This window comes from Haemaphysalis longicornis, unplaced genomic scaffold (genome assembly GCF_048455015.1).
Source record: "Haemaphysalis longicornis isolate Haplotype H1 unplaced genomic scaffold, Haemaphysalis longicornis Haplotype H1 scaffold_1, whole genome shotgun sequence".
Taxonomy (NCBI): domain Eukaryota; kingdom Metazoa; phylum Arthropoda; class Arachnida; order Ixodida; family Ixodidae; genus Haemaphysalis; species Haemaphysalis longicornis.
Window position 1 is genome coordinate 372,513,669 of NW_027526203.1, and position 22,785 is coordinate 372,536,453.

At 46.2% G+C, this 22,785-nt stretch overlaps 1 protein-coding gene across 1 annotated transcript in view; it reads left to right on the forward strand.

The window, feature by feature from the left end:
• LOC144171507 (alcohol dehydrogenase [acceptor]-like) overlaps positions 1–22,785 on the forward strand; it is a 61,982-nt gene that overhangs the window by 20,169 nt on the left and 19,028 nt on the right. Inside the window, exons 4-8 of the mRNA XM_077700979.1 lie at positions 3–186; positions 7,908–8,042; positions 9,283–9,386; positions 16,439–16,606; positions 21,948–22,098. Of these exons, the coding sequence (XP_077557105.1) occupies positions 3–186; positions 7,908–8,042; positions 9,283–9,386; positions 16,439–16,606; positions 21,948–22,098 (742 nt within the window). The remainder of the gene's footprint in view (positions 1–2; positions 187–7,907; positions 8,043–9,282; positions 9,387–16,438; positions 16,607–21,947; positions 22,099–22,785) is intronic.

Here is a 22,785-nt window from a genome sequence, read left to right on the forward strand (position 1 = left end):
AGAGCCTGCGCTGGCCCCGAGGAAAAGCGCTGGGCGGCACCTCCAACATCAACTGCATGATCCACTCTAGGCCAACCCGGGAGGACTGGGAAGTGTGGAACCAGCGCTGCCGGACCTGCCGTTTCTCGGAGGACCGAGTGGGAGCCCTGTATAGGAATTTCGAGTTCCTCACGGACGATGGACGCTGTGAGACACATTCAGAATGCTCCTCATTTAGGGATTTATTTCAGTTGATGAGGTGTACATATTAAAGGAATGGAGAGATATCAGGTGCGAGAGAAACAAGCAAGAAAAGGAATGAACATGTTAGTATTATCAGTCACTACGCATGCTCGGAATGACAGAACGCGCCTGTTCTAATATTAGGGCTCTATGCATTCCTTGAATGAAAATAATCCCTATTTTCACGCCATTGGAAGAGTGGCCTTGGAACGTTGTTTTTGGTTTAATTACCACCCCACAAGCGCTGCCTGGCCGAGAAATGAAATCCGGCACCATCATAGGAATATACTTGTAAATACAACGTTTCAGTTAAAGCTTTTTCCTCCCAAAAGGACAAAATCATGCGGAACTTGTGCTGACGCAGAGGAGCAGTGATCTGCAACATGGTCCTGTAAGAAGGGACGGCCTGTGCTTTGAAAGAGAGAATTCGGCGCTCGCAGCTCCAAATTGGAAAAAATTGATTTTTTGAAAATACAAAGTTCCAAAAGCTGTTGTAGCTTTTTGTGTACATATGTGTTTGTGTGTGTGTGCGTGCGCGCGCTCGCGTGTGTGTGTGCGTGTGCTAGATTTTGTTGTTAAACACTAAGCTCAATTTAGACCAATGCACACACAGGATCGATACGTTTGGCGGATGACATAGTGAGAACAAGGGGAACTCCGAACTACACGTGGGTTCCGTTCTTCCGGAGGAAGAAAAACAAATATTTTAGCCGGAGTGTTTGCGAGACAGAAAAAAAGAACAATAAATTTGCAGCTCAAATTCGCGGAAAGTCAATGATGAATTTTCCCGAGCCTCAGTAGTTTAGCGAAGGGAGCCTTTTCTTTCGGTTTTTATGTTCTTTCTTTTTATTTTGCCTCCTAATGTACGTCGGCGACAAAAGAAACGACAGATTTTTTTCCCCGTCGGGCGAACTCGAGACTTTGTATTGATTACACCAAAGAAGAGCGCCTTTGGAACTTGCCCAGGAGGCAGGAACGTGATCGATCGATGTACAAACGCACAGTGTGCCTCTCATCGTCTCGCTTTGTTTACGGTATGGGGCTGCACTATACAAAACCGTCCACATCACAAAAATAGAGTGTAATAGTGCACTATTATGCTATTTACTTAACATATACAGACGGGAGTACAGAATTTCATTAGTGACATGCGACAAGTGCAGTGTTCCTTAACACATACTTTTGGCGCCGAGCCCGTTCAGAAATTCATAAAGCATTCGTAATTTGTTACGCTGGTATAAGCTACGCTCACTGGGTTGATCCAGCTTTTCGTGCTGCATATTCTTGGTTATCCCCCCCCCCCCTTCTTCTAGGAAGGACTTGCTTACTGCCACTCGATATGGTTATCTGTAAATGGCTGCTACATCTGGAAGCAGCCTACAAGTATTTCTGACCTCGGTAAAATTTTACAGCCTCTTCGACTACTTTCCACCGTTAATTAAATATAATAAGAACAACATATATGGGTTGACAAAACTACGAAAAGATCACGTGCAAGCGTAACTGGTCTAAAGTAATCTGCAGACGGATGCGGCGTGTCTCGAGGCCAGGAGACTTTTTAGTGCGTGGAACGCCAAGTTTTGACATTGTTTTTTTACTTCTGTCACACCATACCGTTAGCCTAAATTACCTAATAGAATAGTTTTACGCATTACTTCAGGGCAGGTTGAAGTATACTAAGCTTATGGTATAAATGCTATTCAAAGTGCACTATTACGCTCGACTGTACAGTAGCCGGGACATCCATGGGATAATGCCGAACGAGAAAGTGGTTCAGAGGAGATAGAGAACCCACCAGTAACGACAGAAGAAGTAAGGAAGGCTTTGAAAGAAATGAACGGGGGCAAAGCACCTGGTGAAGATCTCATAACACCAGAACTCTTGAAGGATGGCGGGCAAATTGCACTAGTAAAACTGGCAAACCTGTACACGCAATGCCTAATGGCCGCGAGTGTACCGGAATCTTGGGAGAACACGAACATTATCCCAATCCATAAGAAAGGTGAAATGAAGGACTTGAAAACTTATAGGCCGATCAGCTTACTGTCAATCGTCTACAAGGTACTTACCAAGGTAATCGCTAACAGAACTTCTGCCTCCTTAGATTCCTGTCAACCTAAAGAACAAGCAGGGTTCCAAAAAGGCTATTTAACAATGGACCATATTCACACGATCAATCAGGGGATAGAGAAGTGCGCGGAGTATACTGACTCGGTCGAAACTTCAGCAGTCATTCAGGCATTACGGAACCAGGGTGTAGACGAGCATTATGTAAGAATACTAGAGGATATTTACAACGGGTCCACAGCTACCATAATCCTCCATAAGGAGAGCAGTAAAATCCCCATAAGGAAGGGCGTCAGACAAGGAGACACAATCTCTCCAATGTTATTCACAGCATGTTTACAAGGAGTATTCAGAACATTGGATTGGGAACAGGTGGGAATAAGGGTTAATGGAGAATACCTCAGTAACCTCAGATTTGCTGATGACGTTGCCTTGCTAAGCAACTCGGGGGACCAATTGCAAAGCATGCTTACCGCACTGGACAAACAGAGTAGAACCGTGGGCCTGAAAATTAATATGCAGAAAACTAAAGTAATGATCAATAACCTCGGGACAGCACAGCGGTTTGAGATAGGTGGCGAGGGAGTGGAAGGGGTAAGCGAATATATGTACTTAGGCCAAGTTGTGACCCCGGATCACAACCATGAGGCAGAGATGATTAGAAGGATAAGAATGGGTTGGAGGGCATTCGGCAGAGATTCTCAGATTATGAATGACAGCCTACCATGTCGCTAAAGAAAAAGTGTATGACAGCTGCATCTTACCGGTTCTCACCTACGGGGCAGAAATTTGGAGGCTCACTAAGTGGGTAAAAATTAATTGAGGACGACTCAGCGAGCAATGGAACGGAAGATGATAGGTGTAACATTAAGAAACAAGAAGAAAGTGGAGTGGGTGACGAAACAAACGCGTGTTAAAGACATATTAGCAGAAATTAAGAAGAAGAGATGGCTGTGGGCAGGGCATGTAATGCGAAGGCAAGATAACCGTTGGCCATTAAGGGTGACAGAGTGGATCCCCAGAGAAGGCAAGCGTGGCAGGAAGCGGCAGAAAGTTAGATGGGCAGATGAGATCAAGAGTTGGCGGGGATAAATTGGTCGCAGTTAGCACAGGACCGGGGTAATTGGAGATTAATGGGAGAGGCCTTTACCCTGCAGTGAGCGTAGATAGGCTGGTGATGATGATGATGATGATGACAACGACGACGATGGTGATGATGATGATTACTCTCGAAGCATATTACTGGGCCACACAAAATTCGTGACTGTATTGCTTTCACTCACACAAGGCCTGCTAGTTCTTTTGAGTTTATCGAAAACCAGCGGTGTACCCGCCGATGCCCCGGTGCGCCAGTATAACCGCCCTTATAACACATATCGAGTAAAGAGTACAGCGTATAATTTTTCCAAGCATCAAGATTCTCCGGATTATGTATTGTTTGGGACAAACCTTAAAATCAGTTTGTGCACAGTGGCAAATGTTACACAGTGAGATATATGAACGTGCCTGGAACATAAAAAGAATTTCCGCGAAAAACATTTTAGCCTTTTATAGCGAAACTGTATACCAGTATACCCCAGTGGTTCGATCGTCTACGGCGTCCATAGACGAAAGCAGGCAGAATGCTCCAATAAAACTTGTTGCTGTGCGAGTCGGTTGGTAGTGCAAACGAAGGCTTAGCGGAAAGAACACATCGACGGTGACGAGGCATGGACGGTGACGAGACTGTGTCCCGTCTCGGAGCCGTCCATGCCTTCTTTGCGCTAAGCGTTCGTTTTCAGACGCGTTGCGGCAAAGTCGACTTTTCCGCGAATTAACGCTCTGTAGCCCTCTATGTAATTGGTTTTATTTTAAATGCAGAGCATTTCTTTAACTCACAATGTCACCCGTCCGTTGGCGATCGGCGTCCGCAGCCAGCCAGCACGTGCGCCCCTCCCCCGCTCCTCCTCGCTCTCAACAACAGGTGCGGGCGCGCATGCGCGTGCTCCGGCGCTAAAAGAGGCGTTGCAGCAGCAGGTGCTACCTCCTATCCCTCTACTGCGCGCGCTAAGGCAGCGGAGAAGCGTCAGCGTCGAGCGGCCGATCCCGAGCGTCGAGAACGAGAGGCCTTTGCCAGTCGTCAGCGTCGAGCTGCGGATCCATCGAATCGAGAGCGAGACACGGCTTCGAAACGTCAGCGGCGAGCGGCGGACCCCGCGTTACGAGAACGAGATGCTGCGGTCGGCCTTGTTGACGTAGTCCACGACGTACGGCGCGCACGCGTAGTGGTCGAGGATGATCTGCAGGTCCATGTTGGAGTCGAGAACCCTTCCGATTCACGGGTTGAACGCGTTCACGCGCTTCTCGGCGGGGGTCCTCGCGTGAAGCACGCACGGACGCGACGCGCCAGCCCGCAGAATCTCCGAGTACTCCTCCCCGGACCGCACGTCGAAGCCGCGCAGGAACTCGTCCAAGCTCGCAAACTCCCCGTGCTTCAACGCCTCGTGCATTTCGTCGTACTTGGCCTTCAAGCGCCGTCGACGCACCCGTACGACAACAACAACTACAACTACCACCGCCAACTACCACAACCTACGCCACGTGACCACCCCCAATGCTCTGCATTTACTCGTGTCCCTCGCGCGGGGGCATGCGACGGAGGATTTTTTTTTTTTTTTCTCTTTTTGAGGATGTAATGAAAATAGATATTCATTGAGTTCCTACGCATAATATGAGTCTACTACCGAGATCCGAAAAGTCTACGTATAGCAATGGGGGCTGCGCAATGACACGACATCCTACTCGTGTTCGCTTCCTTGCGTGTGTAATTTCAAAAGTCTCTCTCGTTGTCTGCGGTCTTATTAGGGGAAAAGTCACTCTTGCTTGGACAGAATCAGTAAATTGGTTTTTGGGCTTTTGTAGGGTCAGCGTTTGTACGCAAAAACCAAGTGGTTATATAAACGGTCTGAACAGATATTGAGGAATCCGTAAAAACATTTACATTACCCAAATCCTAATTCGCCCCATTAGGGCTTGGTTAGTGACGAACCCCGTAAAAACAGCTTTTCGGAATTCGTATGGGTTACCTATATCAGCAAAAGCCAGTTCCACATCTCGAAGGGCCTGCCATATAAGGAAGAAGCCTTCAAAGAAACGTTTAACCCCCTTACTCTCTCGTGGGTGTTATTTCAAAATAAATCCCGCGTTACTGAGGTCGTACAGCCTGATAGATAAGTAGTCCCGAAATTTCAAGTGTCTAGGACAAGCAGTTCGGCAGGGCGGTGATGTCGCCTGCTTAGAATTTTGAGTGTGACGTAGGGGTGTACTTTTAAGAAATCCCTCTCGCCCTTAAGAAATCCCTCTCGCAAGAAAAACCATGTTTAATGACGTTCATCAGAGGGACAGGCCTTCGACGAAGGCCGGTTGAGCTCTACAATTGCGCCTCTATGAGGGCGCTGGGGCCTTCATACTTTCAAAATGAGGATACGTTTTATTGCGTCCTGCTTTTTTTTTTTTTTTACATTACTGCGTTGTACAGAAGGAAGTCCCACAGTTTGTGACTGCATTTGGACCGCATGTACTGCTTATATTGACTCTAAAAATGTCTTCCCAGCAATTCATTTTCGTATAGCAGTGAAGCTGACTTGACAGGCGCTCGATGTACACCGTTTTGTGGGGATGCATGAGGGCTTATGAAGATATTTTATGAACGATTGAATGAATTTATTTAGAAGGGAGGGGTCGAAGGCGTTGTGCGGGGGAAGGGAAAAACCAGGGGGAATAAACCAATTTGCAGATGGGGACCACTCAGACAACTTGATTTAGGTCACCTTTAGTAGACCGGTGCACCCGGCAAATTTCCGCACAGTCATTAAGGTTTCTTTCAGATCACTGGAAGGCGTAATACATTCATGAAGGGACGTGATACGAGAAGGTAAACACCTACAGCGTTTATTAGTACTACTACTCCTGTATCAAATTGCTTATGTGGCGCCTGAAATCATTCTTCTTCGTGCTGCATGTGTGTATAGTAGCTAAACCCGCTTTTAATATGCTGGGTGTATAGCAGAGCGGATTACGCATTGATCAGCAATCCCCACTTGAGATTTCCTGCATTTCTTAAAATTTGTACTAAGTATCATAAGAACTTCGAACAGATATGCAGAAACTTTGTCGTTTTTCATATTTCTCGCTCGTAATGGTAAGTTTTACACATAATGATTAATTTTGGTTAGATTACCTTTTTAAAATTTAATTATTCTTTGTTACGTCCTTATCCAATTGATAGGTGATAAAATACACTTAGAGAATTAACATTGCCATGAGTTATTTTTTTTAATTGTAATAGTGATACTTGTTACACCTTGAACACCTGTTCCTAGAAATATTCCACCTCAAGAATTAAAGAAAGCTACGAAGGAATGCGAGTCAGTTTATTTTCTACGGTGCAAAAACATGCACATGAAAAAATGGACGAAAGCACTGTACCCTAACTTAATATTACCCAATTCTTAATCTAATCATTATACTGTTGCTTTAAAATGTTCCTGAGTCAGCGCCCCGCCAGTGACAAGTCCCACCCAGCATACACATGGAGTCGAAAAGTGTGGCCGGCACGGTGACATGGCGTAATACAAGCATGTCGCTTGACCCGCGTAACGCCACACTGACGATCACGAGTTTGAGTTAAATCGTAGCCGGACATCGCTCTTCGCGCGAACTTGATCTTTTGAACGCCGCCATTCATCATTCAGGTGGAATGTGGTGAAGCGGACCCCCAAAACATAGTTTAGAGTGCATGGTTAAGACACACCGAGAAAGTAATTTATCCAACTTTTCGTTGAAAGAATGCAGGACGAAATAACTTTGGGCCTAGCGAATAAGCCTAGCCGTAGTTATTTGTTCTATGGGAATTCAGGAGAAAATTTGGCAGGCGCTCTAACATATGACACATTTCATATACGACCTTTAATCCGCGCAACGCCACAGTGAAGATTCCAAATTTGAGCCCACGCATAAGCCAAAAATTTTAACACGAAAGTGTTTTATTCCCGGATACACAAAGATTTCACCAATGTCATATCCGTCACGGAAGTGACGCCAGCACAACGGAGAAAGCTGCCTGTAAAGGTGCACCCCTGCATCCAGGGTCTTCTTGCGGGATAAGCAACCTTTAGTACCAAAGAGTACGTTATACGTAGGGTTGTTCGTTTGAGGGTTTTACACAACAGTGATTTATGCCGCTAAACACCAAGATTTTGCTGACGCCATATCCGTCACGGATATGACGCCAGTTCACCTTTGCCAAAGCGACCCGCCAGCAGGACGTCGCTCGCCAAGCACACCCACAATACAGCCACCGACCCGCAAATCATGCTCAGCTCCATATTTCGCTGCACATTTCACTTTCGTGTTTTACCGATTCCTATGACAGAGAAATCAACCAAGGTCTTTTTCTTTTTTATTTAATATTTTGACCCACAGTAAAAACGACAGGCAAAAAAGGTGCCATAGAAGCGCAAGATTCTGTGGTGATAATTATGTAGGTACAAAAACTAAATGCAGTCTAGATGGCAAGGGTACAGATTTCTGCTGTCTTGGTAGACGGCCCAGGCTAAATGGTGTGTACTTTACCGCAGCAAGCCCGCTACCCGAAGCGCGAATCCCGGTGTCTGAGATGGACTGCGGCGCCTCCGAGCTCTGCTCTGCATTCAGGCGGGCAGGTATTCACAAAGGATTGCGCTTCGACAAGAAAGAAAACCTACTTCTGCAAAGTGAGTTCGCGGTTCTTGCTTTACTTTCTGAAGCGGCGTCGATGGCATTGATGGCATTTTGGAGTGTCGTGGCACGCTTCTTTTGGGCTGTTCAAGGTTAGCTAGCAATGTAATAGAAGCAAAAGACACAACACAAACCACCCGAAAACTAGCTCGTATAAACTCGTACAGACATGATGCCTCGAGATAGGTATGGAAAGATCGAAAGAATAATGTTAAACAGCCAAGCAGAGAGCCCGCTCATCAGCCTGCAGGATGCGAAATACCAGAAGGCGAAGATGAATATGAGTATTTCAGACGAGGTTTCAGTGCTCATCGACACAACAAGAAAGGCATCAGGAGCAGAGTCAGCACGGGCCGAGGTGCACCCAGCAGGGAATCTCAAGTAATGGGTAGTACACTATTTCTGTCACTGAAAAGAACGGTATGTAACCAATGCCTTTTCCAGGAGATGAATTTTAGGGCAGACCTTTGGGGGCTTACTTGAAACTTTAAAGATAACTTTGGTAAGCCCTACTATGCATAGGAAAAAATACCACGTGTGCAACGCTTATGGATAGAAAACGAATGTTGGAAATTAGGGAGCAAAGTCTGGTAGGGGAGACCCTAGCTCAAATTAGAAGTGGAATTGGGCCGGTCTAGTATTGAGGCAAACTGACAACTGGCAGAACATCCGAGCAACATAATGGCAACCAAGCCGCAGGATTAGACGCAAGGAAAACAGAAAACTCGGTCGAAGGAGCAACACCGCAAGTGTATGTGCCTCCTCGATACTGGTGGACGGCCTACGCGAAGTTACCGGTGCACCTTACCATCCTGGGAGAGATGGTCAGGACGAACGGATGGTGCAGGAACTGATGCTTGCACTAGTCCGCGGGAGTGGAGGAAGGACGCTAGGCTTTGCAATGCATTTATTCAAGCAGTACTCAATAGTGACCTCATCAACTTGCAAGACATCGGTTTCCCCTATGCTCGCTAGAAAGTTCCGGACCATCCCCCAGAGTATTTTTGTCTAAGCCGCTCTATCGATACACATCTCTTTGCTCATGATTACGAGGAGCTGGTTTGACCTCTCGTAAAGTTTTATGGCCTCCAACTGAGCATGCCGCCGTTATTGAAACTACAAGAGAACGATGAGGCGATGGCACCGAAGGGGATTACTTATTAGATCAGATCTCCGTTTAGCAATTCCCACTGTCGTTGAGGCATCTGGCCGACTGCGAATAATTGTGTATTTCAGACAACATTTACAAGGGTAGAAGATGGACAAGTTATGACGCCTACGTAAAGCCAGTGTTAACACACCCAAGGCTAAGGATAATGACGGGGGCGCACGTCAGTAAGGTAAGAATTTGAAAGCAGCAAGGGTATACATGTGCATGAGCATGGATGATGAAATGCAGTTACCTTGTCGCGGCACAAACACCGCAGGAACACACACACACACACACACACACACACACACACACACACACACACACACACACACATAAATATATATATATATATATATATATATATATATATATATATATATATACAGAAAGATAGGTCAGCAGTCTACGATGCCAAAGGAGGCATGTTCACTTCATTACCGTAGTAAAAAAAGAAAAGAGCCTAACCACACCCCTATGCCTCCTTTGGCGTCGTAGACTGCTGACCTATCTTTCTGTATTTCCTCAACGAGCCCCTCATTTTCTTACTATATATATATATATATATATATATATATATATATATATATATATATATATATATATATATATATATATATATAGAATAAGGGTTGGCAGTCCAGAAAACCTCGGAAAGCAAAGGGGGGAAAGCGTTGGGTTATAGAAAGATCTGAAGAATTTTTTGAGTCACAAAGAAAGTGGTGAAAAAATGCCTGCCGGGTGGGATCCGAACCCACGACCTCCAGAATACCGGCCTGGTTATCGCACCAGACCGGTATTCTGCAGGTCGTGGGTTCGGATCCCACCCGGCGGGCATTTTTTCATCACTTTCTTTCGGATTCAAAAAATTCGTCATATCTTTCTATAACCCAACGCATTCCCCCCTTTGCTTTCCGAGGTTTTCTGGACTGCCAACCCTTATTCTGTCTTAATTCACTGAGTCCCTCATTTCCCATTTCTGATTCGCTATATATATATATATATATATATATATATATATATATATATATATATATATATATATATATATATATATATATATATATATATATATATATATATATATATGTATATATATATATATGTGTGTGTGTGTGTGTGTGTGTGTGTAACCCTAACCACGACAGATTCCTGGTTTACGCTGCCTGTTTTGTCCGGTCGTTGGTTGGAATAATGCGGCGTACTATAGGACACTTACGGTGACCTTACCATTCCGTATACGCGTCTGATATGCCAACTGTGCACAACGTACGGTGGCAGTGTGGTTTCACATTTAGGCTCCACAACAGTTTCGCTTTTGTCCATGACATATGCATACACGTACGTCGTGAGGTCGGCCAAGCATCGATACCCGATGTAATTGAAAAAAGGTAGAGGTGTAACACACAGGTATGGGATGAGCTATAATGTCGCTGAACTAGAACCATAAGTGGGGTCGTTTATCGTAACAAGAATTGACGAGGAAGTGAAAGGCGATCGTCAATATTATTTTATCAAAATGCGGGAGTACCCTAATCATTTTTACGTTATCAAAATGCAGCAGCAACGTAAAAGGCCGGGTTCCGAATGTTGTCGCAACTGTCGTAATAACTTTAAGGAATGACGTCATTTCACGTCACAGCCAATCTAACTGCATGACACGCCGTTTTTTTTACGTCCATAGCTCACGATATGGCTGTTACGTCGATAGCTTGAACATAGCCTTAAGGCGCCCAGGTAACCAAAGCGTATTTTTAATACGAATTCAATTAAGAGGCGATATGCGAAAAAAAAGAAATAATACGCTATTTAACCCATAGCTTGTTGTTAAGGTTCAAAAACCTTAGCCCGGTTAACGACATTATTATCGGTGCTTAACAAATTGAACATCGAATTACAAGCACATTGGATAATTTACGTGCCATACCACATGATGTACTTGTTGCGAGACAATGTCTAATGCAATCTGACGATTACGAAAAGCTACAAAATAAAGGCTAGAGAACGCAACCGCGCCGCCGTGTTTTGGTGTTTAAGGCGTATGCCGCTGACGGGCACAGTTGGCGTGCTTGAACAGCGCGCGCCGCGAGCGAGTGACGCCATAGATAGCGCCACCTTTTGCCACGAGCCTCAAGTAATGTGCGCGGCGGCTGCGAGCGATTAAGAGATACAATCAATGCTTGGCGCCACTTGTTCCGTTTTCATCAAGGGCGGGATTTTCGGCGTGTTCTAAATGGTATTCGCACGCCATGCCGCATCACTCGAAGTTTTCATCATTGGGCACCGACCCCGAATCTTAATATACCACTCCACCAATACTAGACCATCTTCATTAGCAAAAACGGCACAACAAGGACATGAGCGATCCATGACACAGCGCCCACCCGTGTATTTGCTACGCAGGTTACACCATCCTTCGCGCTCTGCTAGCTACGAACGGGCACCAACTGGCCAAACTGGCAGCACTTTTGAAATATGACAGCATATTTCATCGTAAAACAATGAATGCGTCTAAATCCAATAAAAAAATGTGAACAGGTGTACGCACGTTCATGCGTACATCTCGGCTCAAAGTTATCGTCGTCATCGTCATCAAGAACCGCTTCTCACTGAATGGGGATGACTCCCATTTGTGTTGCAGCCGAATCACGCCTGGGGCCGACCCCGCTACTCATAACGAACAGCGGTGGCGTATCCTCCTGCCCTCAAGATGCGGATGCATGCATAGTGGCATTGTTCGGACCTTGGGTACGCCCAAGGTCCAAACAAAGGAGGCGGTATCAACGTAGGTTTCCTTAAAAAGACATTATAAGTTTGTAATTGAGATTTGCGTAGTTAAGGTTGGGTTGTCTTCTTGATGTTATTTCTGAAAGGAGCGTATATTGTCATACTTGGTGCTAAATTGTTCCAAATTGTAGTGCCAGAGTATATAATACGTCACTTAGCATATTATTGCGGAGAATCAGTGCGTATATTAAATCGTTGATAAGTGTTATTAACAGCGAAGCTATACAGCAAATCGTAATTTTTCGCGTCTGCAGTTAAAAATACCAAGAAATTGCCAAGCGCACGCACGTGAGCGCTGGCCTCGCGGCGGCCTCGCAGCGCATAACAGAACCAAGAAAATGCCGAGCGCTCGTGTGTGCGTGCCTCGCGACGACCGCCAAGCGTCCCCTGCGCACGTTTGTCAAGCCAAGCATACCCACTTAGGTAGATTGGCCAAGATTGCGGCGACCGCCCGGCAGTTAAAATACCAAGAAAATGCCGAGTGCTCGTGTGTGAGTGCCTAGCGGCGACCTCCCAGCGTCCCCAGCGCACGTTTGTCAAGCCAAGCATACCCACTTAGGTAGATTGGCCAAGATTGCGGCGACCGCCCGGCAGTTAAAATACCAAGAAAATGCCGAGCGCTCGTGTGTGCGTGCCTCGCGACGACCGCCAAGCGTCCCCTGCGCACGTTTGTCAAGCCAAGCATACCCACTTAGGTAGATTGGCCAAGATTGCGGCGACCGCCCGGCAGTTAAAATACCAAGAAAATGCCGAGTGCTCGTGTGTGCGTGCCTCGCGACGACCGCCAAGCGTCCCCTGCGCACGTTTGTCAAGCCAAGCATACCCACTTAGGTAGATTGGCCAAGATTGCGGCGACCGCCCGGCAGTTAAAATACCAAGAAAATGCCGAGTGCTCGTGTGTGCGTGCCTCGCGACGACCGCCAAGCGTCCCCTGCGCACGTTTGTCAAGCCAAGCATACCCACTTAGGTAGATTGGCCAAGATTGCGGCGACCGCCCGGCAGTTAAAATACCAAGAAAATGCCGAGTGCTCGTGTGTGAGTGCCTAGCGGCGACCTCCCAGCGTCCCCAGCGCACGTTTGTCAAGCCAAGCATACCCACTTAGGTAGATTGGCCAAGATTGCGGCGACCGCCCGGCAGTTAAAATACCAAGAAAATGCCGAGTGCTCGTGTGTGAGTGCCTAGCGGCGACCTCCCAGCGTCCCCAGCGCACGTTTGTCAAGCCAAGCATACCCACTTAGGAAGACTGGTCAAGTTTGACCAAAACGAAAATTCCAGCGTTCGCCGTAATCCCGGCAACACTAGCGGAATGAGAAAGACATGTCATACCCCTCCAGGGTGATGACCAATGGATTATCACTTAAAGAAATGAGGGGAGCCCACACTCATAGCAACCATGACGGAGTAAAAGTCGTTCAGGCAGCGAAAAAGAAGCAAATCGGCAGCATTCGTGTACGTAAACCTTCGTGATGGTCGTGAAGGTTGCGTACAGCTTCGCTACCTTCAAGTCTTGCGCATTAGTATGAGCTTTCTTAATTTTTTGTCTTAATTCACTCAATCATTGCCTTCAAGTCACTTCAATTCCCCACAAATCACAATTATTTTCTTAATTTTGGTTTGTTTTCCTTCCTAATTAAAACTAGGACTCGTTTGTAATTCCCTTTGCTTCCTGTTAATTCGATTCGATCAAAACTTGGTGTTTGTAGTCCCCGAATTTAATTTACTCTGATTCTTGTTCATTCACATTATTTCTTCATAATTTGCTTCGTCTCTCTTACGAATTCACTTTCATCCACATTAATTTACCTCTGCTTCCTGTAGCTTGATGTCGATTTATTTTAATTAATCATGATATCGCTCATTCATTGAGTGACCCGCTTTAATTTACTTTGATTCAAATCATTTGACAATGATTTAGCTTGATTTGTATTCAATCCTCTGGTTCCAGAAAAGCATTTTGATCTGAAACTGGAAGTTTTTTGATGAAAAAAATTGACAATAAACCCTGAGAACATTCTTAAGAGGATGTGGGCACTTACTACTTGCTTACGGGAAAACTGCTTTTTAGCGAGAAATAAGACTTTTTAAGGCAAGTGTGAATAGGGAAAATGTGCACAAGGAATTGAACTTGCCTAATTGCGAAGAAAAACAAAAAGTCACTTTTTCAAAATTTCGCCTTACCCTGTGCCCTTGAACTAACTTAATTCACCCAGAATCTACCTTATTTACTTTGATTCCTTTTACTCATATCGATTCCTGTTATTTTTTGTCTTCCTAATGCACTTTTGTTCGTGTTATAGCCCATTCATTCCTCTTAAATGACCTTTATTACTCTTAATTCGCTTTGCCATTCTTCCTAATTCGCAGTGTCATCCCCTCATACCAATCATGCTTTGGTTCGCCCTAAATGCCTTTAAATCCCTCCCTAGAAGCTTCCAGGTGCTTTTAAGGAGTTTGCCGATTTTCGCTCAAGGAGTTTGAAGGTCGACTGAACGATGGCACATAATGATGTCATCTCTTAGCTACCCTAATCATATTCATTAGATTTATCATATAATAAGGCTTCATGGTAACAATGTTGTCTCTAGGAGCTCTTTTCTCTGTAAGTGAGAAAACACGCAAAATCATCGCGCACACCCATCCGCTCGCTCTCTGCTCAGTGCGCGCGTTGGCCTCAAAGCATGGCCACTTGAAGGATAAAAGCCGCTCTAGGAAATCGAACTGCTGCCGCCGTTGACAAACCAGCGACACCGTGCAGAAATTTACAGCGCGCTACGCGCAATGACACGTAGCAGCTTGACCGAAGGATGACGCGGCAGTTTTTTCCGAGCAAAGATGCTCGAGAGGAACGATGACGCAGCAGCACGCGCGCGCCTCACGAGTGATGCCGCTAACAGCGCTCCTGGCGGCCCGAGCATCCTCTTTACCAGCGGCGTCCTAATACCCCGACAAACCCAAGCTCATCATGTCAGGGTGTTGACGCACGCGCAGATGCAAGCTATCTCGAACCCAGTGTCACTTGGGCGTCACCGCCCAAGTGCGCCTGACATCCTTGGGCATCACCGACAGGGAACGCCGCTTGAGCGTTATAGAAAAGTGTGCTGCCGTCTCCGCATCCACTAGCACTGAACATGACGAGCACACAGGTGGTCGCACGAGGCCCAACTTTGAATAGCCATGGACGCTGCGGTCTTCGCTGAGCCCGTTCGGAAGCGGTGCAGCAAAGTTTCCTCCGCTCGTGTTTTGTAACGCAAGGCTTGATGATGGGGATCTCCTACGGACTTGAAATGGTCGACTACGGCCCGCTTGAGGCCGGTCCGGTGATCGCCGGAAACTTCAACAGTCGGTGCAAATGTCACCGCATTGCGCGTGCCATCTGATCGGCGGCCTCGTTGCCGTTGACACTAACATGGGATGGAGTCCATTGATACCGCACACGGAAACCCTTGCTGCTGAGCTCTTGCAGAAGCTGTAATGAATGCTGACAGACCCCTTTCGTGGGGATGCCACGCTGCAAAAATTGTAGCGCTGCTTTTGAATCTGTCCGAATGACGACTTGCCGCGGCTTGTATGACTAAATTTTCCCGGAAGCAGCCGCGATCGCAATACACTCGGTTTCGGTTGAGGACCCTGACTACGCCATTTCCAAACTCTTTGCTATAGTAAACAGCATTGCATTTGACTGACTAAAAAGGGCAGTGGAACTAGCATGATTTGAGTTATATGTGATTACACAAATTTCTTTTTTCTGCACTATTATATTGGATTAGGCTAAGAAGGGTATACGAGGCACCAATGTCCTGCACAGCACGTCGTAATGCTGTGAACAATGCAATATTAAAACACCCTTATTGCGCTCAATCGAAAGAAACGTCTAGCTTTAAGTAAAAGATAAAATGCTGGTGTTTGGTGCACACGTGTGGGACGTAATGGTCACAGGGAAAAGTTGAGTAAGAATTTACGCCAAGATATTTGTGCTCATCAACAAGTTCGAGGAGATTGCCGTTCACCTGTGGCAATATGCGATGCCGTCTCTCTGCGTCATCAAGTGAATAACATAAATATTGTTTTAGAAATGCATACTGTTACTTTATTTTCTGAACCACTGCGCTACGTTAGAAATATCAGCATTGGCTACTTTTTCGATATCCCCAATCTTGCAACCCGAAAATAAAAATACACTACTATCTGCTTACATAATTCTGGGAACATGGTGAAGTGCTACTGAGAGAAAAAGGCCGGGGTCCGAGCACTGAGCATTGGGGCCCACCTTATGATATCGGTAAACGTGTAGAAGCCACTCATAATGTAATGTATATACTGCTGTTTCAGTTCCACTTTAGCCTCGGGCTCTGGGATGCGTATCTGACTTCTTAGTTACGTTTAATGTTTTTTTACAATAATCATGTTCCGGAATTGGTACTTAATTTAACACAACATAATTTTATTACTAACAGGTTACCTTCGAAAATACCACGGCAGTCGGCATCGAGGTTATTTCTGACGGCCTCGTTTACAGAGTAGCCGCGAGGCGCGAAGTCATCCTTTCAGCAGGGACGGTGGGCTCGCCTCACATCCTTATGTTGTCCGGAATTGGACCAAGAGATGTCCTTGACAAATTTGAGGTAAGCGCTCCCTTTTTTGCTTCGGCATGTTTTTTGCGGGTTTTCTATGTGTAAATTATGTACTTTTTACGGAGAGGAAAGTAATCGATGGTATTTTTGCACGTAAAGACATGCGAGTAAGTGAACCGTGCATTTCCTCGCCACGTAGCGTGCCCATGAATAATAATATCGTGGTTCTGACAATGAAAATTGCTCATTTACGGTGTCGTATGGTGCGAGAATGTGTAAAAAATAAATCAGGCTCAGAGGAAATTCAACGCGGAGCGTGCTTTTTCACGCCCACGACATTCGGGACCGCGAGCAGAGAATGTATTATACCACGAAGCGGACTTCGCTTGCAGGAGCACTTGTTATCTGCACATTCATCAGTAGGGTACCACTGCATCATGCCTCAAAACAGCCAATCTACCGCAAATATCGTGTGTCTAATCCACCGAATTGCACCAAAAGTGGGTGCTGGAATTGGACGGGGGTGGCCGAACAGCTTGTGTGTGTTGTGTTGCAACTCCGCTTCTTTTATGAGACCCAGTATCAGCGTCTAACCGTTTTCCAGCATGCAGAACTAGAAACCGTCGATCGGGGAGTCATGTCAGTGATGACCGGCCTCCCTCGCATTATGGCGATACCGGTGCTGCAAGAGTAAGCCCAGATCAACCGTGACAATTGACGACCTGATTACGCACCGCAGTACACGTGTCTCCGAAACAGTCACGCCATCAGGTCATTTTAATCCGGACCGCTTGTCTACTCCGGCCATTTCAGAAACAATTCGCTACTCCCCATCCATGGGTGCACACAGTAATTACCTCAAATAAATCAAGCTATACACCGTCGCCGCGCGTTTAGAAACGTGTGGAGTCACGGCATGAAGCAGCCCTACTCAACCAAAATTGGGAGAAAGTCTGTCCTACCCCTTTGTGGCCAGCTCTCCCATCCTGTTAGAATTGAAGGCTATTTACGCCCCCGTACAATGTTCCGTTACTTCCTGTCCACCTCTTGCCAGCATACTCTTTCGCACGGAGTCACCTGTTCTTCTTCCCGGTGACCCATGGTCCACAGGAATGACTACCAAGGATGCCCTTCCGCGCCGAACGCGAGCCCTTGTACCACGGTATTTGAACTCTTCCCCCGGGACCTCACCAGGGCGGAGGAGTATGTCCCACGGAAGAATCCGTTAGGGGTGGCCCTCACGCGGAAACGCATGCACGAATGGAAACGGGACTATCACGGATCAATTAGATGCCCGACCTGTCTTTATGTCACGGCCTTTATTTTGTACTATCTGAGTGGTAAGCAGCGCGAAAAACCAGAACGACAGGAGATCACACAGACAGCAGCGCTGTGTCTGTGTATCCTCCTCCTGTCGTCCTGTTTTTTCGCGCTGTTTACCACTCCGTTATGTACTACCAGGCCTGACTACAACCCGTATTCCACTATGGTTTTACGCAACCAGCGTTCACGCACGAGCGCGCCGACGATGCATCCCTCACGGCACACGCCTATCATGATTGCGCCGATGAATCACTCCGCGTCACCGCATCAACGGTGCTGCCCCGTCTTGCTCTAATAGACCGATCTCTACCCGTTACCTAATGAATGGTTCTGCTCAGGCGGTCTTCTCCACGATAGATCCCTGACAGTAATATTCAGGCTGAAGCTACGATTAACAGCTACGCAGCAAAAACTGCAGCTACAGGAGCATAAGGAGATACCTACACAACTTAATACGTAGATGAGCAACCTAATTAGCAAAGTGCTGGCCCACATTACAAACAATATGCGTAGTACCGAAGTAAATCCAAGGTAATAAAAAGCGGCTTAAGCAAATTTTATGCGGGACAAAAACACCTAATCCAGTTATCGCTCAGCCGCGGTTCTACCTATACTCTTAAAAATATTTGAACAAGTCATACAGCAGATGCTAGGAGCCTAGATCTTCAAAAATTATGTCACTGCAAATGGCCAATGCTGGCTTCAAAAACGAAAGGCAGAAGGACAAGCACAGCTTCGAATAAAAGGAAAAGGAATTCCTCGGGGCACCTAGATCTGCTTACGGGGTAAGGCGAAATCCCGACGATACTCATTAACAACCCATTTGCTGCTACATCATATTTCAGCCACTTTCTTCTGTTTCGTTTCTTTGTCTTTTGGCGCGGAATACTTCAACCGGCTTCTTGTTTGCTACACCGTGTATGCGCCTCTTTCTTCGCTTTTGTTTGTTCGTCTTACGGCACAAATTACGTCAGCAAGAAGGCTGGCACATGCCACAGCTTCCCTGGAACCAGGGTTCTGCGTGGCTGGTGTGCACTTGTTCTACTCACGTGCTATACCGTTCAAGTGGCACGCGTCACGCACTATTCTACAAATTTTAAATTTCCAATTCACAGTTTTGCGAACTTTATGAAGCGGGTACATTAGCTCTCAGTGCTCCCGATTCCTGGCAAATTCTTCAAGTGTGTATGTGCCACGAAAAAAGGAACGAAAAAATTGGCTCGAATTCACGCTGAGGTAATTGACTGCGAATCTCTAAACGACACCCACAACGATAACCCATGCGACGTCACTTAAATTCACACACGTGGCTCTACAAAGAGTGAAACCAGAGACGACCGAATGCAGCAGCGATGGCAGAAAGAAAGCTGAGAGGATAGTCTGGCGAAGGGTGAGGAGGAGGGCGGCACGCGCGGCTATCGCGTCACCTCTCTCACTCACTGCCTCCCCCTCACTCTTGTTTCAAGCGTCGCCTCCAGAAAGCGCTCCCCCCCCCCCCCCCCCTTTCAGACGCTGTTCAGTTCACCGCTAAGCCAAACCGCATGAACGCCGTTATTATACATAATCGGTTTGTACTGCACACCAGGGCTTTGAATGAGAGCAAGTGGTAGATCCACCGCTGTGCTCATTGTGTGCACCGTCTGTCCCCCTGTCTCCTTGTGTGGGCGTAGCTGAGTCGGTAAGACGACGGTCTGTTGTTCCGTTACACTATTCTGGTTAAGGCTCGGTTCTTAGCGGTGCCACTAATTTCTTTCATTTTTTCTCGGGAGTTTTCTGCTGACGCCGACGGTCGCGAAAGAACCCTTGGTGGGTAGACGTATAGTGCTTCGCAGTAAAACAACGACAACATTTCTTCCACGCTGGCAACGTGCGGAGATGACAGGGTTCGTAGAGCACTGGACTGCTGCTGAGCAGACCCGTTTTCAAATCCCAGCGGATCATACTTGGGCTATTTAGTATATACTCTTTAAATCAGAGGCCATTTTCTTGACCAGACAACAACAATGGAGATATTTCGCAGAAAGGGGCACATGCTTTGAAAGAAGCAAACACGCATGAAGACACGTGAGGCACGCGGCAATGTAAAGTTCATTGCAAACTGCTTATATGACGATTAACAGCTTGTGCAACTAGGGACAGCATCATTCATAAAAAAAAAGTTGATACACTATAACGACTCTGCGAAGTGGGCGTCCAGCGAAGCTGCTGCAAAACCACTCCACCTATCGGTGGGGAGCCGCAGCGGTTTATTGCTTCTGTGTAATGTTAGTGCCAATCGCTCTGTTGTCAAGACCAAATACACATCGGTACTTGGTTGATTCGCGTCGTTGTAGCACGCGAGTTCAAAGTTATCAAAAACAAAAGCCCGGAACGAGTCCTTGTCGTTTTTCGCAATGTCAGCATTAAAATCGTCAACGATAGCCACTGGTATTTCTCGTTCTTGTCTCAGTCATGCAAAGTGCTTATACATGAAAGTGTCGATATCGGTTTTTGGATTTTCCGGGGGTGATGTAGATTGTGAACATTACCCTGCCATCACTGGTGTTTACACCACAGGTGCACGCACAATCGGAGGCCTTAGTTTCTGGCTACAACATCAAAGAGTATATACGCGAAGAGCTATGTTTGTCACATTTTGTGGGCTTCGGGAAGCGCACAAAATGAAAAAAAAAATCGGGGTAAACGTAGGCTAGTACACCTCTGAGAGTATCAGCTGCTCCGTGGGCATGCGGCGTTGGCCTGTGCACCGCTACGTTTATGTGCCGCAGCCTTGTTAGGCTTTACTACAGGTATCCATATCGTTGGGCCTAATGAATTGACAAGCAACGTCAAACTCGTTGTAAGCCAATCTGCAGGTAGTACGTCTTAACGTCGTTAGCCCTCAACGAGCAACGTTAGGCCTACTGTGAGGTAAATCCTGGAGAACGAGGGCCTGTCGTTAAGATGGGCCGCAGTTTGGGGTTCGGTTGAGATATCTTGAGCTGGTTCTCCGTTCTTTGTAACGGTTTTACATTCGCACCTTAGCGAAGACTCGATAATTAAGTTTAGTTCCTTTACGGCAGCCGAGAATCAAACCTGGGACCTCGGGCTCAGTAGCACGACTCAACCATTCACTCAGCCTCCGTGACGGCTGGAAAGTAAAAGGAACCCTGTGCCGTATGGCTATTTTCAGCGGGTAAGGATATGCTTTCCTTGATGACTTATGCTGATGTAGGGGAAGCAAAGTATGTGATGAGGCGGCACGTATGTAAGCTAAACTTTTTTTTATTGCGAAAGGAATAAATGTCCCATGGAGAGAAAAGGCCGGCATCGGCTTCCGGCGTCGGCACCACGACAGCAATACGGCTCCATAGCGTTCCATAGCACAAGCCATTCCATATATAGAAAGCGCCTAAACTCAGCAAGAGCGAAAGGTGGCCATTCAAACAAGTGGATACCGCAGATGAAGCAGCACGGCGGCAGAACACGGCCAGGAGAGCGAACAGAGAAGCAGCGAAAGCCACCATCATCGCCAACTCATCCCCCTCCCCGCGCGCATGGCGACAGGAACGTGCCGTGGCGTAACGTCTAGAAGACAAGCCCAAGCAATTCGAAAGCGCAAGAAGGAACCAGACAACGAAGAAAATCGTCTCAAACGGCAAGGCGCCGAAGCCCCTCCAGAGTGCGAGGCGGAAGCAAGGTGTCTCGCGCGTTCAATTAGCCTATAATGTTTTCGCATTCACAATCTTTGAGGTGCCTTTGGACTTTTATTCATATGAATACTACTCCAGTGAAAATGCAGAATAGTAGGGTACAAGAGGACAAGTTAGATTCGACTTGCATATAGATCGTTTCATAAATTTACGGATCGCAATATGTGCCGAAAAAGCAACTTGTTTTTATTACCTTTTTGTGTTTTGTGTTCAAGTGAACATACTTTTTCTGTTAATTGCCCTTTTTATTTTATTTTATTTTATTTTATTTTATTTTATTTTGTTTTATTTCATTTTATTTTATACTCACTCCACGCTGGGAAATTTGTGTGGAAATGGTTTTGATGCTTTGCCTTTTGTCCTCAACATTTCCGCAGATACCGATTGTTAATGAACTTCAAGGCGTAGGGAATAACCTTCAAGACCACGTTACCCTACCCATGTACTTCAATTTGAAAGCACCTGTCAGCATCAACGAATACAAGATAAAAAGCTTGCGGCAAATCTGGAAGTACATTTGGGGCGAAGGTGTGTGGCCATCTATTCCGTGAGTTGCTTACGCCTCTGATTCGGCGATAGCTGATTGTTGCTGCATTGTTTTTTTTTTTTTTTTTTCATTTCGCTGTAATACTTAAAGTTTCTGTCAGCATAAAATAAGATTAGGGTGATACCTTGTGTGTCCTCTTATGTCGCGTGAGTACAAAAAGTAATAGGGCGTTTTGCTCGGCCTGACATATATCTAGCAGATAATACAGAGTACTAATAAACGTTTCTTCCTATAGCTATGTCTTCCCAGCGAACGAGCGGACATGCGGTATGGGGTTATATGTGAACTTATCTTTGGAGGCATATGGACGTTTATACATCTTGCCCTCACCAAGAAGTGGGGCCATGTTTTATTGGTCCCATAGAGTTTCATACTAATATATACTAGAGGGAAATCTGGCGCTGCAATCGCAAGCCGCCGTGAGTGGCGCCATTGCAGCTAGCGACGTTCGTCGCCTACTTGGCTTAGCTAGCCATGTGGCTTCTTTTTCGTCTCGAAGCCAGAAAGGTAACATTTTTTTCTTGTGCATCGTTCATAAAGCTTCTAAATAATTACTGACAAGTAAATTTTTCTGGAAGTTCAATTTTGTAATAACGAAACAAATTTAAATAATCTTTTAGAGTAATATTGTCGCTTTTTTGCAGCCAGAGGCAACTTTTCAGCCTGTG